This window comes from Convolutriloba macropyga, chromosome 2 (genome assembly GCF_964194025.1).
Source record: "Convolutriloba macropyga chromosome 2, txConMacr16.3, whole genome shotgun sequence".
In the NCBI taxonomy this organism is placed as follows: Eukaryota; Metazoa; Xenacoelomorpha; order Acoela; family Convolutidae; genus Convolutriloba; species Convolutriloba macropyga.
Genome location: NC_134469.1, coordinates 42,362,203 through 42,381,607, shown reverse-complemented (window position 1 = coordinate 42,381,607; position 19,405 = coordinate 42,362,203). Strand labels below are relative to the sequence as shown.

General features: G+C 34.3%; 1 protein-coding gene across 1 annotated transcript; it reads left to right on the top strand.

Moving 5' to 3' along the window:
* The first annotated feature begins 1,854 nt into the window (after nt 1–1,854).
* LOC142335281 (uncharacterized) lies at nt 1,855–19,186 on the top strand. The gene is made up of 4 exons (XM_075383713.1): nt 1,855–2,297; nt 7,990–8,069; nt 14,928–14,997; nt 18,458–19,186. Exons 1-4 carry the CDS (start codon nt 2,071–2,073, stop codon nt 18,768–18,770), a joined length of 690 nt encoding a protein of 229 aa, XP_075239828.1. The 5' UTR covers nt 1,855–2,070; the 3' UTR covers nt 18,771–19,186.
* Nucleotides 19,187–19,405: the final 219 nt, after the last annotated feature.

Here is a 19,405-nt window from a genome sequence, read left to right as displayed (position 1 = left end):
AGTTGGACTCTTTATATACCCTCTGTTCTTTTAAATTTGATAGCGGCGACAAAACCCAAAAAAAGATCGAGTGGCTACAAGACAAACAAAAATTCGCGAGCTACAAGAAGCTCCATAGCGCCAATGGTGTTGTATTAAATCATTAGCACATTCACTGCAACATTGGAACAGTTAGAAAGGGCGAATTAAACAACAATTTTTGTATTATCTCAACTCAAATTTTTCTTCATACTTTTTGATTTACGTTCAACTTATCATCTATTTAACTTCGGCTGATACATTCGCAGCCGATAAATACATTTTTGGGACGACCAGATAGTCTAAACAGTTTTTCTTGCTACTTCATGTTAGATTTTTTTGCTATTTTATGCTGCAATGGATGAGCGACCCATTCTGATTTTTTAAAGGGAAATGTTTTGTAATTTTTCAGAAAATTTCTTGAATCTAATTTATTAGACTTTTCATGTGAGACATTTTTGCTATTTTCTGCTGCAATGGATGAGCGACCCATTCTGATTTTTTAAAGGAAATTGTTTTGTAGTTTTTCAGAAAATTACTTTAATCAAATTACTTTAATTTTTGCAATTTTCTGGACCATCTTACCTACTTTTTAAACAGTTTATTGGGTGTAAATAGGTGAGAAAAGTAAGATCATTCCAACACCCGAAATTTCAAGTGTTGGAACGATTTACAGGTATACTTCGCGCGGAAAATAAAACATCGCCTTTTAACAGAAAGTAAGTAACGTAAACTTAAGGCGTAAAAAAGAACCAAAACGATACAATCCTGGCTGGTTTAGGGGGCATAAACATCCCTGCCCGGGTCGAGGCTTGGTGGTGAAATTTCGTAAGAAATGCGTTGAAATGCGGTGAAAAAGAAAATGTTCACCAGGTATTTCTTACATCTTTTTGCGGTGAATCGCGGTGAATTATTTATTTTCACCGCGTTCTCGGTATTCTTACAAAAAAAAGAAACTTCCATACACGGTTTCGAACCTCTCAACTACTGCATGCTCTCAACTTCTTATTCCAGCCGTCTGTCACGTACTTCTATGCTCTTTCTTGTAATTTCAAATCAGATTCAATAAACGTCGGAAAACAAATGCGGTGAATTTTTGTTAGAAATGCGGTGAAATGCGGTGAAAAGTTAGCGAGGGTCTTAAATTACTTTTATTCATATCAACCGCCAATTGTTTTTCAAACTCAAACTGATCACAGAAACATTCCGATTGTTCGACCATGTTTGATGTCTTAGTATTAAGCCTATCCTTATCAACTTTTGAACGTGTCATTGCATTCAGTTTTGAAAATGTCATCTTCCACTTCACCAGTCTTCGAATTACAGTCATAAAATTTTCGAGTTGAACTTATGGCTGTTTTGCTAGTAATTGTAAAAATTTAAAACAACTTGTCTTATTACCGGTCTTTTATTCTCAGATACAAATTTACTGGCATTGACGACATGGAGGAGTACATAACGCGTTACAATAGCTAGTTCGCGTTTTCTGTATTATATAATTTTTGTCACATGTTGAGCTGAAAGTTTTTTTTCCGCTTGATCAAACGAAGAACTAAAATGTAGTTTCATTGATGAAATTTGATAATGTAAAGTTTGATTTACTTAATCGCATTTATAAATATAAATATAAACTAGTTCATCCAAAAGTTGGTGCATGACAAATACTATTTATGAGTTACTTTTTGCGTCAATTTTGATCTAAAGGTCTTGAAAATGCTCAAATAGGCCACACGAAGTTGGCACTGTTCAATTAGCTCTGCTGATTAAAAATTTTGTAGCAAAAGTGGTTATTTTGTACATTATTTGAAGGCTTTTTGCATTCAACTCTGTGTGAAATCAAATTATGCATCTTGAACGCATTGTTCTTTCAAATAGATTTGAACTGAATTTGGTTTTAAACACAAAGAAAAGGACAAAATCCAAAATCATTTGCTGAAAACCTGTTCTCTGAGTTACAATTGCTCGTTTGTCAAGGCTTTTTTTTTACTTTTTCTTTGATTTTTAATCCATCTCTTGTCGTGCATACTCGTGAACTAAATAAATATAAAAGCAATGACCATATATAGAAGCGCGTTTACATTAGTGTTGACTATGGTCATGGCGACGGGGAGGTCACGTGCAGATCCGACAGATGTGTGTCATCGAGGTGACATTCCCAGGTGTGGATCCCTTCAGCCCTGTACCCTCAGAAACAAATGTAGCGACGTATCACACGTGTGTTGTGACGGACTATGCCTTCCAAAAGATGGTCAGGTTGATTGCTCCAACACTGTTATCATGTATGTAATAGCCCAATAATCCAAGTCACCAAACTGGTTGAGATCCCAGACCTAAACGAATTCTGATCAGACAAACATCGAGCTCAAATCTATGAATTGCGAGCACAGACTACATATAGTCGGGCAAGGCGTTTGAACGCAAGGACAATGGACACGGTCTGACAAGAGGTCGTTTTGGTTTGAGACCTCAAAATGCAAAACTAATCGACAGCCGGCGTAGATAAAGCGAGCTCGCAATTGTTTCGTCTTCTCAGGTACTGCAACGGGCCGCTGAAAGATTTATCAACACTAAAACATGTCGCATTTTTTAACCAGACAGCCTTTTTAACCAGAAAAAAATAAGTAATTAAATAGATGCCAGATATTAGCATGATAAGATGAAACCCAATTTTTATTTTTTTTAAAATCATGAATATTATGCACCAACTTGCTTCTTTTTGCAAAATTTACATCGGAAGTGGTGATAACGGCGAGCTCAGTAGCTTCCATTGTTGCGGAGACAGTAAACAAATTTGCGTATTTGGTGCAGCCGTATTTTAGTGGATTACAAACTTGCGGTTTTCAGCAAAAAAAACTAAAACCAAACGCAACTTTTCATTTAAACTTTGAAAATGCACTCTTAAAGCACAAAAGGTGGTTACCGAACTTGTCTGTATAGATTTAAGCGAAATCCAAAACATATGCTATCCGTTTTACGGTGATCGATGACCACCAAAAGACTGTTCAACGCTATAGGGCTATTAAAAACATAATTTTGACTTTTTTTTTCGTTTTCTGTCTATTTTTCAAAAAGTAGTTCTTTATTAAAGATAAGTAACTGAGAAATTTTCTTTGGCATGCTCCATATTTAGAAACAGATTAATATCGTCTTCAATCTCACAAATCCAAAAACCTTCCGTTCTCGAAAAATTGCTAAATTGTCTGTTTTCGTATCCTGTCTATCTAACTTTTAATAGTTATGCCAAGTATCGTTATACTAAAGTTTTATTCACTGTCAATCAAGATTTATCATTAGTTTACAAGGCAGAAAGAAATAAACTTTAACTGTAGAACGCAGGGAATTGTCATAAGTAGAAACTGCGAGTAAGTTAGATAATTAATGTCAACTTAGACAAGTTAATTAGATATTTGAAAAAAGCGTTCTTTCTCAAAGGGTTATAGTTTCGAAGGCGCTAGAGAGGGGAGTTGATGAACAAATGCATATTGAGCTGTCGATATATTTCACTTAATTAGCAAAATTGTTTTTGTGCATCACGCCAAAGTCGCAATGAGTGATTTAAATTTAGAAAAAAAACGAGAGAGCGAACATTTGAAGTGAATTAGATACTTCGAACAGAATTGTAATTTCAATTTAAAGTAACTATAAAAGCGATTTTGAATTTGCGAAATATTGAGCACCCAAAACTTGGTACAACTCAACTCTTTAAGTTATTTTCATTATTGGACGCTGAAAATTTGTGTGGATGTTCCCCTAATGATTGTCCATACGTAATAGGAATCCGCGGCCAGTTACACCTTTTTGATCTGAGTTAGTTAAGTAAAATTTTGTTAATTTACAGTAAATAAAAGGGCAATTTATCAGTTTTTCAAAATACCACCAAGCAGATCTAAACCAACCCCCCCCCCCATGGAGGTTATATTCAGCGGAGGTTTGGCAAATATTAATCTTAGGTATACCCAATGGTCCCTTCAGGCTGGTATACTTTTTGGGCCAATCCGACCACCCATTCCCAAGCTATTAGCACTGGTAGTGGTGTGATTTGAAGGTTTTTAATATTTTGGATATAAATGACTGTTTGGGTATGATATAAGGCTAATTAAGTGTTGCAATGGGTATTAAGTCCAGAGTGATGTATGAGATGATCATGACAAAAGGTTATGATAACTTTTTGGATCTTCTGCGGTAAATAGACTGTTTTTGCCGGAAGATTTTCAGCACTTAATTTGAAATAGTAATTTCTCTAAAATTTGAAGTCGGATTGACCTGAAATTTGGGGGATAGACTAATATGGGAACGAGGAATCCGATGTTAATGTCAGATTTGACCCCAGATGGGACTAGCACAGGCCCGTGCTGCGGGATGTAAAATTTGAATTGCTCGAGGATTATTAATAGCAGCCTTATGATTTTTGGATGGTTAGTGTAACTTTTCAGGTTCTTTTTATTGACGCTTTTTTTAACTTCCGGGTGCAACCGGAAGCTGGTGCTTCGGGATAACCCGATTGCCGATAACCGAAAATTAGTCTTTTTGAGTGGGCGAATAATATGATAACCTGAGACAGTAAGTGACAAAAAAATACCCACTCTGGTCAATTTTGACGATCTCGGATTTTTTGTGTTTTGGTCGACACGACTCGTTGAAAATACTCTAATTGCAAACGAATTGCAACGAATGATCCGTTGGTCATGAAATTTGATAGGCCAGTTGGTGGAACTCTATATCCACTAAAAAAATCTACCCAAACACTTTTTGAACACTACTCCGCGAGTTATTAAGTTTGGATTTTTGGGATCATCCGGGAGGTCGATGAAAAGTTTGCGCGGTCATTGCTCGTGTTCTAGTGGGAGTCTGTATGTAAGGTCAACTATGAGAGAACTTTCCGTTACAATAGTTAGTTTTATCATTTTGACTCCTCATTTGGGACGGGTAACCTTTGATTGACCCCTAGAGCTCAAATTGTGAGCATTTAGGAATATTAGATATTCGGCAGTTTTTAACTGGGGAAATGCATGAAATCTTGTGAAAACTCAGAATAACAATTGCTTTCAGCTCTGGGGTTGAGTTTAGTTATTTGTTCATCACATGATTTTGTACAGGTATTGATTGCAGCTAATTAATTTGATAACGGAAATAGAGGAATGAGAACTTTCAGAGCAAAGTTCAATGTTTACTAGGCAAACACTGATTGATTTGTCAAGTGCATATATGAGATAAATTGGAGTGGATTTGTTGACATAAGAGTCCAAAGGTCGTGTACTTAAGATAACGAGAAAGTTGAACAATGGTTGGTAGCAGTTGAATGACAATCATAGTATCAAACAAAGCCTCGCATAGCATAGCAAACAAAGCTACAGAATCCTACAGAATCTGACAGATTTCAATTGTAAGTTGCAATGTTTACTTAAGAGATTAAGGTTTGTTTGCTTAAGATAAGAGCGTATTGATTAAGTACAAATTGAAGTTTCACGCATAGAGAAGAGAGGGCGTCTGAGAGATTTGTTTAGACACAGCACAAGCGAGAGAAAATGTTTGGTTTAGTGGTCTAAACTTTAGAAGCTAGTGTGAAAAGCAGAGAGGAGACTGAACTTTGAAAGTTTGTTATTGCAATACCAGGTGGGATACTGTGAGGCTTTTTTTATTTTGTTCATTTGGGAATTGAACCGCGGATATTGTTTTTTTTTATTTTAATTACTATTATAAATTTTGTTAAGTTTGTCCATTCCATTGATGTGCAAGTAATATTCATACTTTTGTTATCCATATAACGAGAATTGATAGTAAGAGCCCCATTGTGAATTAAGTTTATTCAAGGCAATCTAATTTGCAACAGCATGCAAGAGTGGAAGAGGGGAAATTGCAGAGTAACAAAGTAACGCTTGTTTCACCAATTCAAAACTTCTTTTTTATTTTATTTTATCGATCTTCTGGGCGGCAGAGTCCGCTCACTGCTGAGCCTAGTTAGAAATTCAGAAGACGACATTGCGCATGGCTTGAAAAACTAATGCTCGTTAGTTGGAGATTAACGAAGTTTCATGAGTTTATCTTCATCAGCATCACATGAATGTCAAAAATTATATTTAAAAATTTTTGCATTATTAGTTTTTTTTCTTAAATCATATCAGGACATCTTATAACTCAGTACTATACAATCCATTGATCAGGTTAAGTCAAGATTACAAAGCATACAAATTTCCAACGACACGTTTTGAATGTATCTACCTACGCTTCATGTTCTGCAAAATATTATTTGTTGTTCGCTTTAAATGCATGCTTAAATCAGTTTGGAATTTTTTGCCTTCCAAAAGCAATTGACTCAAATGGTTTATTCGGAAGTCACTGAAAAAATTTGCCACTGGATAAGTCAACAGCTTCCATAAATGGTCTAAAAAAGATTTAGACCAACTTTGAACGCTGAGTGTTACGCTTTGTTTCACGTCGGCTTCTTCTCATCTGAACTCTGGCTAATCAAAACATAACTGTAAAACTAGTTCTCTAACAGTACCGTTCATTATGCGTGAGAACACAAAAAAGTGATAGTCTTTTTGAGTCTTCTCATCCAGTGTCATACCATAGACATGATGGATCAGCATGTTTTTTTTTGTTAGAACTGAGTAAAAATATTTAAAAAAACATAAAATAGTGTTTTTTTGCAAACTTTGCAATCACAGAAAATCAACTTGCTCGCGTTTTCAATATATATGTCACATATAATACATATAAATAAATATATGTATTCACATGTCATTACAGAAGTCTGCGGCAATTTTTTGCGTCCTAAAATGTTCATAAATTGTGGGGAAAAGTTTAGGAAAAGAGATAGATGAATATACCAATTATGCAAGGTATTAGAATTGGGACGAAAAGATGGGAGGGAGAGGGAGAAATAATCATAGTTAAAAGATAGCAGGTGTAATTAATGGGTGAAAAGAACGAGTGAAAAATTAGTACACCGGTGAACATAATGTAATGATTAAACGATCATTACAGACTGGCGCCCCTACCAAATGGAACTAAAACTATATTAACACAAATTCCAAAAACTGTCTTATTTTGTGGAATGTGGTGACAAATTTTGTCACCATATTACACATATTGTGTTTTGTGGAAAACGAGAGATTAAGGTTAATTTTGATAAAATGGCAGTAATCCATCTCCAAAGCTAGTTGTAAATGCCGCCTAAATCCAATAATTTAATTTCTGTTAAAAAATAATTGCTTTTATATTAGCTGTTGCCAATTTCTCGAATTACTTTCCCAAATCACTGGCGTTCCAGCCACAGGACATGAACTGATTTTGGGTTCTAAGGGACACTTGGAAACTGAATATAGAAATTGTGGAATATCCTAGTACTAAGGTGCGGAAACTGAGGGTCAAATTGTGTCACCAAATTCCACAAAGTGGCCAAATTGGTCATTTTGTGGCATTTGGTGACAAAAAAAATCATAGCAGTTTCCAAAGATTTTTCTTAACCATATTTCACATTTTAAGCCAGCTTTGGATGTTATAAGATACAATTTGTCATAACGACGAGTGAAATGGACCGAATGGTCCGTCCCAATTAGGTAGAGGTGCTAGTCTGTAATGAGAAAAGTGATGACAAAAAACTCATCTAGTTGCTCATAAAGCAACCAATCGCTTAAACTCCATTTATAGAGAACACTTTTAAAGAACTTTTTGCCAGAGCTGAGTGCTCGATGGCTGTATGTGAATCACCGATTTGATTTCAATAAAACATGAGACAAAAATATGACGAATATCTTTGACTTTTCTATTTTCGAGACGCTCATTATAACTTGAGGAACATAATAACATTCTCTCTTTCATTTTTATTTAAAACTTTGTGTTAGATGAAAATTACAATTTTCTTGATGGATGGAAAAGAAATTACCCACATTGTTTGAACTCATTTCAGACTTGGAAATTATGATCATGACAAATGTTTATGAGCTTCAGCAGCTTTGTTTGTTTCAGGGTATGCCTTTCAATTGCAGCAGTAGCGGTCATTGTGGTCCTCCTTTTAACATCGGTCCTCATGTGCGCCAAATACCATTGTAAGTAAAGTTTGGATCGAGATGTTACATCAGGGCCGGTTCTTGGACGAGCCGGGGCGTTCAAATGGACGACACTTAATTTTTTTTTCAGCTGGACGATAGTTGCACGCATTCTCATTGTTATTCATCGCTGAAAACATTTGGATAAAATTTTGACGGTTTTATCCATAATGAAGTCACAACCATCCATAATGACTAAGTTAATTGAGAAAGAAGGAAGGAAAAAATATGCTAACAATTGCTGACCGCTGTTCGTGGCCATGCCTCTCTGGCTCTGTGGGATGTAATCCGGAAATGACCTGTCGGTTATCGCGGCGAACCCGCGACGCGAGCTGAGCGCGCGAACCGTCTTGTCATCTAGGACTAAATTATCTGCGCATATTGATATTTTTTAGGCTTTAAATAGTTGTAGTCCATTTGATACAAAACTTCGGTGTGGTTCAGTTGAAAACTTCGTTCATTTAAAACGCCGCTGTTATATCAAGTCTGCACCTTCTCTTTTACTTTAAACAATGAAACGCAATGCAAAAAATTCTCATACTCCAGTTACAATTCAAAGAAGTTGAATTTTATTGGAGCACTTTCTTTTAAAATCTGTTCATACATTTTTATTATTTTGAAATCGAATTTCAGTGATGCTCTTGGTCACATCGAAAACCGAAGTGGTGTGAAAAAGTAAGTAGTTTTGCGGCGTGAAGTTTCTTGCTAGTGGTTCATTGTTCAGATGCGGCATTTTGACTTTAATTTTTAATGTTTTCAGACTTCTAGATTTCTTATGTTTTCAATAGTTTTTCAAACCGTTCATAGACCAGACATAATATAGTATTTAGTCGATAAAAATTCTTTAAATTGTGTCATGACTTGAACTAAACAGAAATCTTTCTTCGAGCAAATTATAACAGTCAAAAACCATACAAGAACAAAGCAAAGGCAAACAAGAAAATCTATTAAAATTAGGTTTAAAAAAGCATAATGAAAAAATTTCAGAATTCGAAAAGTGTGACAATAGTTTTTCAGTAAACTTTTGTCCGTACAATTTGCTAATAGCAACAAAATCCAGCATTGTCGAAAAATAATTTAATATCAGAAGAAAATTTTATTGACATTTTTCTCAGAAATGTTTGCTGGTTGCGCAATCAATATGTTCCTCTGTTTTTGAGAATTGATTTTCGCTTGCCATAGATAGAGAAAATAGATTTATTGTGATTCATTCAAAACCAATAGCTCAAATTTTTCAAACATTGCTAATGCAACTTTTGTCGAACTATTGAATTTCATCAATAATATGAAATGCTTATGAATATATATGCTTGATTAATAGTTTTCGGCCATCAACATATAGAAGCATTGCATGTTTTAACAAAGTCTTTAAATTCTTAGTTGTTTCTTCAAATCTTTTTCAAGTTGTACTACTCACAAGTTGTTGATACAGTTCGCGCTGTTGCTGATCTAAAAAATTGAGCCCCTTTCTTTGTCATTTTTGCGAACTGGATATTCGCATCAAATTATTTAAAATGTGACAAATTTTGAGAACAATTTAAATCTCAAAAAAAACAGTTGGTAGACAAAACGTGAGACCAATTAAAATTCTAAGAAATAGTTTTCTCTTAATTTAAGTTATGGTTTTCTCTTTAGTGGCGGGTACAAAAATCTGGAAAACTTCGGTTTCCTCTTGTCCTCTTGGTTTATTGGATAAAAAAGAGGCTCAAATTTGTGGGTGCGTACATAATATTCCGACCCCACCCAACCACGTTTTTGACTTAATTGTCCACCAAATGAGGCAGAGATTGAAAACTTTAAAGAAATCAACTGTTGTTAGAAGATAATTGGTGTGTCTATTTAAGAAATCTTTTGAACTCCAAGCATTATACAAATTGAACAAAAACAAATTAGTGAGCCAATGATACCTGCCATTAAGGAGAGTAGGAGACAAGACAAACAAAAAAAATCAAATAAAACGGAAAGAATTACTAAAGACCAAAATTCGTTGTTTGTCTATTTTTTAAAGATAATGAAAAAGTCAAAATAGTCTCAGATAGAACTTGACTAAAACTAGTCCTGATTATGTTGCTTCTCCAATATTACCAAAAATCTTCAAATGTAACCGAAACAACTAATTTGACTGAAAACTATTATATCAAAAAAGTTGAAGTTGGTTACTTGTCGAGCTATATAACCAGAAGAGAATTATCTACCAATGGAAAGCATTAGATGGTTGCTTTAATAGGTCTTTCTATACGAGATTAGCCATTTGAATAATTTGACTCCTATTACTACAAAAAGAACGCTGAATACCGGCAATACTCAAAACTGCTTTAAAAAATTAGGAAAAAAGTTGTAGGAGCTATAAAAACGGTTAAGTTGTAGGAGCTATAAAAACAGCAATCAAAAAGTGGTACCCTAAATGGGACCACTTTTTAATTGCAGTTTTGAATGAATAATTTGCTTAAAATTGTGATGGAAAAATTCAAAAAATAATTTTGAAAGTGACAGACACAAAATACAATCAGAATCCTTTTCGTTGCAAGAAATCAACGGTGGGACCAAAGCTGGCGTTTCTATAGCTGCCAGGTTGTTAAAAACGCAATTGTTCTAAATTAGTGATTAGTAGTTTTGCCAAACGAGAAAAATAAAATACCAAAAAAAAACAAATGTGATTTTTTTTCTAAATGATGGTTTAAGTTTTTGGTTAAAGAGTTTTCATGAAAACTTTCTGGGGAATGGATTTCTAATAAGCTAATACTTGATTAAACAAAGACTGTTTCAGCAGTCTTTTTATGTCTGCGCTAACGTTCCCACTGGACAAAGTTGGCCGAATAGGCAAATTTGTTGCTATTTTTTGAAAAAAAAAGCAAAAATGCTGAATTATCAAAAATTTAACTGAAAAATAGGCGAGACAGTTGGCGCAAACACTTCACCAGATCCCTTTTCATCTTAAACGCTAAACCTTAACAGTTTGGGTACATTTTGATTGATCAAATTTGAGCAATAATTTATAAAATTTTGAACAAAACAACGGAAGTTAGGCTAACGTTCACAAAATTTTAAAACTCTGTATCTCCCCGGAAATGAACAAAGTTCAAATAGAAATCTTTTCAATTTGAAATTCTATAATGAAATTTCCAAGGAAAACACTCAAAACTCTCTACAAGGAATGTATCGATCGGACAAAATTGAAAAAAAAACTGTTGAGTATAAAGTTCCTCCCCCAATAAAGTTGGTCGGAACAAAAAGAAGAGAAGTGACAAAGCGTTGTAATAAGCATTCATGACACAGCAGCTTTCCGAGAAAATTCAGTAACGCAGTAATAACAACAGTGGTGAAATAATAAATAGTAAAACAAGGATGCTCGGTAATGTGCGTTCGCACATGACGTTCCGAACCCGCCCATCCACGTTTTGATTTATTAGTCTACCAAATGAGGAAGAGAAAGAAAAGGTTCAAAAACTCTCATAACTTTCAGGAAACATTTAAAGCTGGATTAGAGAGCTGATGAGACTTGCCATCAATGAGAGTACTGGACGAAACACACCCAAAAACAAATACTAGCAAACATTAATTACGACCGAAACTCGATGAATAAATTTAAAAAACAGAAAATAACGAAATGAAGAACGATTCCGATGAAACCCGATCTAAAGAAATCGAACTGCACTTCATTAGATGTCCACTGGATAAAATATAAGCCCTCTCAAAAATGCGACTCGGTAACAGGCCGACCATAAAGAGCAAGGGACAAAGTTCAAAAAAAATCTCTTTTTTTTGAAAACAACCAATTTCATATTGACTGAAACGAAACCACTTTGTATCACTTCGGCTCATTATGAAAGCTAATATATACGTTAATGAATTGAGACTTGTCGTTATCCAAAATATGTTGGACGACTGCAAAACAACGCCAATTGGGCCAACCCATTAGTATGATAATGTGGAAAAGAAACAAAAATTTTCAACAAAACAAGAAAAAGAACAATTTGCAATTTTTCAGTAATCTTGTTGTGCTTGTTATTATTGAAGCCAAATCATAGGACAACAAAAAACAGCAAATACGGATAAACTAGAAAATTCACAAACAATTTATTGAAACCACAGTGTTAAAGCCATTATATCTATAACAAATTAAAAAACGATTAAAAACTTTAGACTGACGAAAACAATTAAATGACTTGCATTTAGTTTTAACTGGGTCTTCTAGGTAAAGCTTGTTTGTGAAGAAGACAACAAAATGAACCAGAAGTACTGACTAGTACAGAAAGCTCGCAAAATTCTTATGAAAACACAATTCTAAGCTCTATAGATTTCTGCAAAAACAAAACCAACAGCAAAAATATTGATTAGAGCAACAGAAAAATGATGAATTCTGTCAATAATACGACTTAGTAACTTCTTGACGACAAAGATAACATAAACAGGGAATAACAAAAATGTTTTCTTTAAAAAAATAATTGAAAATCTTTAAAACAGTTAACTATAAACTGAAATCAGAAAACAGATTCGGTTTAAAATTTGTGAAAGCGTTCAAGGCCTTTAATGTCATTAAAAAATCGATTCACAATAAAAAGAACGAGGCAAAAAACAAAAAAAAATCCCAAAAAATTTTGTGAGAGCACGCATCTGCAGCCGTTAAAACTGTATGCTATTAACTGAAGTTTCAAAACAGGTTCTTTTGAAATTTTCTTCAATTCCATTCGGAACTATCTGTAGTTAAAATGATGAGTTGAAAAAGGAAAAAAACAATCTGAGATGCAGGAAAAAGTGAACAAAATTGGGAAAAAAAATTAATGTCTTAAAAAAATTAATTGAAAGTCATAAAACTTCTAGCTCTCTACCAAAATCTGTAAATAGAATCATTTAAACGTCTTAAAAAGCAATTAGGGCTTTTGTTTGACAGAGATATGGGGTATGAAAACGAAAAGAACCACAATTACAGGAAAAGACACAGATCCAGGAAGATTTTGAGAGAACAGCTTTGCAATCGTTAAAACTATCAGCTGTTCACGGAATTGAATTAAAATCTTTTTTGAGCCAATTGAAGCTATAATTAATATGATTAGTTGAAAATGGAATAAATAACTACCTCAAATACAGGAAAAACGTGCAAAAATTCAAAAAAACTTTCTTTAAATTTCTTAATAAGAAAGCCAAAAAAAACAAAACTTGATTAAAAAGTTTAAGGTAAAAAATAGTTTTTTCTCCACTTGGAAGAAATTTCGCCCTGGATAATTTGAGACTAAGCTACACGTGGACAGAGATCAGATTAAAAGTTGACAAATTTCAAAACTTCACTAATTTCCTCTTAAAACAATTAAATTCAAAGTCATACTCACCTGCAGCAATTTAACAATCCATTTGATTCTTCTGTAAAAAATAAAACGTAGTAAAGTGGCTGCAAAAAGTTTTACAAATGAATCCAAAACAAAAGGAAGTCATTTAAAGTTAACGAAAATACATTTTCAAGCCATAAAAACTATGAGCTTTTCTCTGAAGACAAACTGTATTTTCATATTGCTTTATTTTGTTGTAAATCGGGTTGATAGTCATTGACCGGGCTCCGATTTGAAATAATTCATGTCAGAAATCAACAAAAATACAAAACTGCCAAAAAGTTTTGAAAAAGACCGCGCCGTAATATATTCGCAAAAGTTATTGATTGTAAGAATCCATAATGAGTTGACACCAAGCCCTGATTTTTCTCAGCGTCCAACAAAAACAAATATTTAGTCCATATTTTTGCATAATAGATCATTTATTAAATGAAATAATTCAATAAACCAAAAACAAATCATGCACTTTGTATAATTTTTAATTTTATTTCTCTAAAAACCGGAAAAAATTTTACTCCAGAAAACTCCTACATGGAGCCGATGTATAGCTATTATTGTAGGAGATTTCAAAGATTGTGACAGCAGATTTTAGGCGTCTGCTTTCTGCAAATTTAAGCTAAGTAGGAAACAAAAGCTTATTTTGGAACCTTTTTTGAGTTAAAAAAGTAACAAATTCGAAAAATGCAGCAAAAATTTTAACCAAAAAGCTCAATTAAAACGAGTTGGCAGGCGAGCCTTCTCTATCCGTACCGTAAAACCAATAAGATTGTTTTCTGGAAAATTTTAACAAGTTAGCAAAATTAACGAAAGTTTGGTCAAAAATTACGGAAATTGTGAATAAAAACAACGAAATTCACTCTACCTTTCTCAAAAGTTTAAACCTCGTTAACTCCCCGTAAAACACGAAAATCAAAAAAATCTTTTTAATTCCATATTCTACGCTGGACGAGCTTTCTAATGATACCAGTCTCAACTCGCTACGATGAATATATCGATCGGCCAAAATTGTCTGAACAAAAAAAACCCATTTGAGTATATAGTTCCTCCCCCCCCCCCATGTGGGTCGGAACAAATATAAATCCAACAAGAAAGGATCTTTGAGCACTTGTGATACCTCTTTGTTTCCTAAACACATTTTTCATGTATTCAAACGCATCTGCATTAACATTATGAAATAATGAGTCGTATGCTGGCAAATAGGACAATATGAAGATTCTCTTTCCTGTAATATTTCAAGTAATCACGCTAGGTCTCTTATTTGACATTTCTACGCGAATATAATGGTGCACAGTCCTACCTATTGTTACTCTCTATAAAGTATTGGCTGCTCAAAAATTAATATTCGTCTATAGACGCATTCAAGTAAAAAAAATGATCGTAATCAATTCAGTAAATTTTTGGTTTTCATTTGATTGGAAATTTTCCTGAGTGCCTTTGTGTCCCAAAAATTGTGGGATAATATGCGTTCTTTGTGTGACTCGCATGCTTTTTGGAGCGTAGATCAGATGAAAGTAAAACTTTGTCTCTTTTGTAGGCTGCTGCAGCAGAAACGGTGATCAACTTTGTCCAAGTGCTTGTGATATAATTCATCGCGTCAAATTCGGGTATGTACTTGAAAACCGGACTTACAATCGATGACTACGAATTAACATAAGTTTTTGTTGTGCTTTTGTTCACTTGAAATAAACTGATATAAAATATTTAAACTGATTAGAAACTATTAGCTGCTTAGTCGTTTAAAGTACTGTCGATCCCTTTTACTAATGGAAGTAATAGGACGCACATCCGAAGTGATGAACAAAGTTCAACCTTTCACTGAGGTTTGTAAAAATTAGTTTTCTTGCTCTTAGAAAACTCCAGTTAATCGTAGCTTTGGCGATTTCAAATACAAGCAAAACTCGAACGTTAAAAACTAAAGTCGTTGAAGAAACAAAACCTAGTCATGACAGTTCATAATAATTCCATAAACAATACCTCTGTGCTATCCAAACAAATCTATTGAAATTAATAATAATTAAAAAAAACTTCGTGTTCAAAATTCATTCTGATCAGTTAATCGATTAAGTGATCTTTAAAAATCAACTAACTTCACTGAATGATCTCCGTGTTTAGGGCAATGATGCCTTTGTAATATTAGGTCCCCCCCCCCAATAAACAGCAAATAGAAAGTGGACAGCAAAAAATCATAAAAAGAAGTCAGACTAAAATTGGACAAAATATGAAAGATTGCACTTTGGCACCATATAAATTTTCATAGTCCCACATGAAATTCCGATTCAGTAATCTTCGTTGAGTACATCGAAGGCTTGGAGGTAACATATTCCTTTGCTAAAACAATCGGCGAGTCTGAAGTGTCCTCCAAAAAATCGGGGTAATATTAAAAATCAAGACTGGTTTTGTAAAAATTTCAGTTTAGATTTTTTATCGAAACTTTCAAACGCTAGAGTTCGAATTATAATTTGGTTTCAATGGCTCATGCTGATATTCAATATTAGCGCCAAAATTTAAGATTTGTTGTCAAAAAAAATGCGAAAAATCAAAACAAATGTTCAGTTATAGTTGAATTAAGATGAGAAAAAACCGCTTCTAAGAAAAAAAAATCCTCAGTCAAATAATTTCATCCTATCAATAGCTTTACACAAAACCTCCAAAATGTGCTTCTGAATTGGTTTTGGTCCATCTTTTCAAGTAATTTTTTTCTTTCAACCAATTTTTGGAACTTCAACTCAACAAAAAAACAGCCGTTCTAAATTAGGAGGCAGTTGAAATTGTTATGTCCTCGGAGTTTTCGACCATTGAAATAGTTGTCTTTTGTTTTACGAAAAAGAGAAAACATTTTTAACAATAATAAAAAAGAGTTGTAACAACAATTGAAGGCGCACACGCTTAGCTTCATTTCGGATTGAAGTAAACAAGACAAAACATAGCCGGTAGAATACCGGAAACGACTCGAATCGTCGTGCAAAATAATCTCTACCATAAATTGGACAAAATTAGAATATCGAAAAAAACACTAGAAATAACAAAAATAGCAGACCAATATAACATAAAAATCGTTAAAATTTTTTCAGTTCAGGGGTGTGGGTAGGTGCTGGTGGGGGGGGGGGAGTTGGTAGGTGGGGGCAGGTAGGTGGTGGTGAAGGGTGTTGGTAGGTGGAATGGGTGTAGGTACGTTGCGGGGGGGTAGGTGGGTACGTTGCGGGGGGGGGGGGTAGGTAGGTACTTGGGGAGGGGGGTAGGTAGGTACGTGGGGGGGGGGGTAGGTACGTGGGGTGGGGGGTAGTTTTTTTTGGGGGGGGGGGGGTATGTAGTTAATTGGGATCAAATTTTCTCAAATTGACCTCTTCACCTTGAATTACAGACTTTTACCAATTGCTATACTTTACAAACTAAGCTATTGTTAAAATCCAATGTTCGAAAACAGAAGTCAACAATCAAAAACGGAGGTAAATGCTCGAACTGAAAGAAGTCAAAATTCAAGTCATGAACAAACTTGCTTTCTGCTAAAAAAAAAACCTGTAGAATATCATTACTCCTCTTCGAGTCGTAAAAAAGCAGCAACTTGTGGAATTAGAAGAATATCTCTTTGTTGAATTTTCCCGTGAAATTTGCAAATGGCGGAAATTGTCTGTCATTTAAATTTCATTGCTGAAGCATTCGTTAAATATGATTAGTAAGGATATAAATGAGCTCAATTTTTCATCTGCAAAAGTGCGTAAGAACAAACAAAACTAATGTTCTGGCTACAAGATGAAAATAGCACGAAACAGTTTGTTTGAATCTAATTGACACGTAATATATAATCCTAACCTGTCCGCCTAAATGTACATGCCCCTTTTATGTTACAAATTTTAATTCTCCCACTAAACTGATGGAAAATGATTAAAGTTTTTGTCTTTTGCTAATTTAAGAATATGATGAAGTAGCGAAATTTTCATTCCAACAATTCAAAAATAAGTTGCCAGAACAGATGCTATTTTAACTATGTTAAAATGTTTGGGTGAGATTGTTCCGTATTTATCCGTTTTACAAATACATTTTGTTGTAGAGAAGGGTTGATAACGTTAAATTTGATACGATGCTTTTTCCGCACCAAAGATTTGTCCCCAGGAAGAATTATCTGTTCAACAAGCCCTTTTTGCTAGAAAAATCACATTCAACATCAAAACAACAGTATGCATGATAAGCAGCTCTTCTCTTAAAATGTCAAATTTCATAAAATGATCTCCTGGCATTTCAATTTGTTTGTCTAGCATACTCGGACACAGTTTTTTTGTCAGTGTATCCGGTGTATGAGTTGATAAGTATTTGAAAAAAATTAATTAAATTCAGATGGAATACTACCAACGATCTGAACAACATTAGTTGAATTTCAAGCAGGATTAAATGACATATATTGGTTAAAGGGCCACAGCATTTTTAGAGAGAAAACAACCATGACTTTGTCAAAAAAAAAATAAAAGCAAAGTGCTTTAACTGATATTCATTGTTCGCTTGGTTTTTATGGGGTAATCATCGGTATTTTCTAGAATGCCAAAGATACTTTTTCAGTTGGACAAGCTTTTTGTCTTTGGTATAAAAACTTGTTTCATCCACCAACTGGATAATTTTAAAACTTCCTTGTAATTTTTCCTATAAACTATTGATGTAGAAAAGGAAATTTTATGGCCCCAAAATCATGGATTGAAAAAAAAATCAAAACCATGGTTGATTGTATTCCAAAAATAAACGTCCTCTATGAAAATTTCATCTGATTGTTAAAATTTATCTTGATTATTTAGTACGGCTCCTATTGAATGAAAAATAGTATCATTGCACTGAAACTTATACCCTGAAATCCAAATTGTGAGGATTTTTCTTCTGGTACAGTGAATGAGCTTTAATGATCGCATTTTAGTTTGTCACTGTCAAACTAAGCTTGAAGCGGTAGACCTTGAACAATAAGCTGATCGATAACGCATTTTATATCTGCAAATGCTCTAAGACTTGTTCCGAAGTGATTTGGACCTGTAGTCCTTGATTGGCACCCATACAACTTTTTTTCATCTTACATGTTTGTTTCAGAATGAATTCAAATCGTCGATTGAACGGGGGATCCCAATCCAATGATGACAGTGACAACCGACGACAGAGTCCCTTTGAGCCCAGATTGCCTAAATACTCCACAAGCAGTCAACATGAACTCATAATTGACACTGTTGCAGTTAATGCACAATGCAGTCAGGCTCCCACCAGTCCAGATGGCCCAGAACGCGAACCACTTCCACAGAACCCGCCCCCTCCTTACACCCTGACTCAAATTCCTAGTCCACAGTCAGATCAACCTCCAGAGTATATCAGCGAAGAGAAAATTAACGAGCTGTATCAAGAACCATAAGAAAGCCTGTACTTTAGGTTTTATCATTATGAAGGACATTTAAAATGGCTGCAGGAATAAATGAAATTGCCAGAGATGCCTACCTCAAACTATACCTCACCAATAAATACTCTCCTGCTTCTCCTGTTTAATTTGTGTTCCCCATTATTCGAAAACAATAAAAAAAACTCCTCGACGATGTCCTGGTATAAATCAAAACAAATCCAAACGTGACTATAAGTTGACCCCAAATTTCATTTCGAAAGTGAGCTTCTTCTCTATCTATAATTTAAAATGCCAGAAAACTCAATTTCAGCTTTGGATAACATTCAAGTCTACTGATTGAAAAATTAGATTGCTAAACATAATTTGCCCAATTTTTTGAAGAAACTGTGAAATAAGTTGAGTTCTTTTTAAATTGAAATCTTTTGAAATTCTGTTTTTCCAAATTACGAAATCTGAGCTTGATGGATCTAGAACGGGCCACCAATATGTGTGCAAAAGGTTTTTGTAGCTTGAATAGAAGAAAGTTCAGCATAGTATTCGATAAAAAAAAACTTTCTCGCCTCGATTAACATCACAGTTTCAGAATTGAAAAAGGTTCACGACTGCATCTCCTTCAATAATGAAGACGGCCATTAGGCCATAGTGGACTG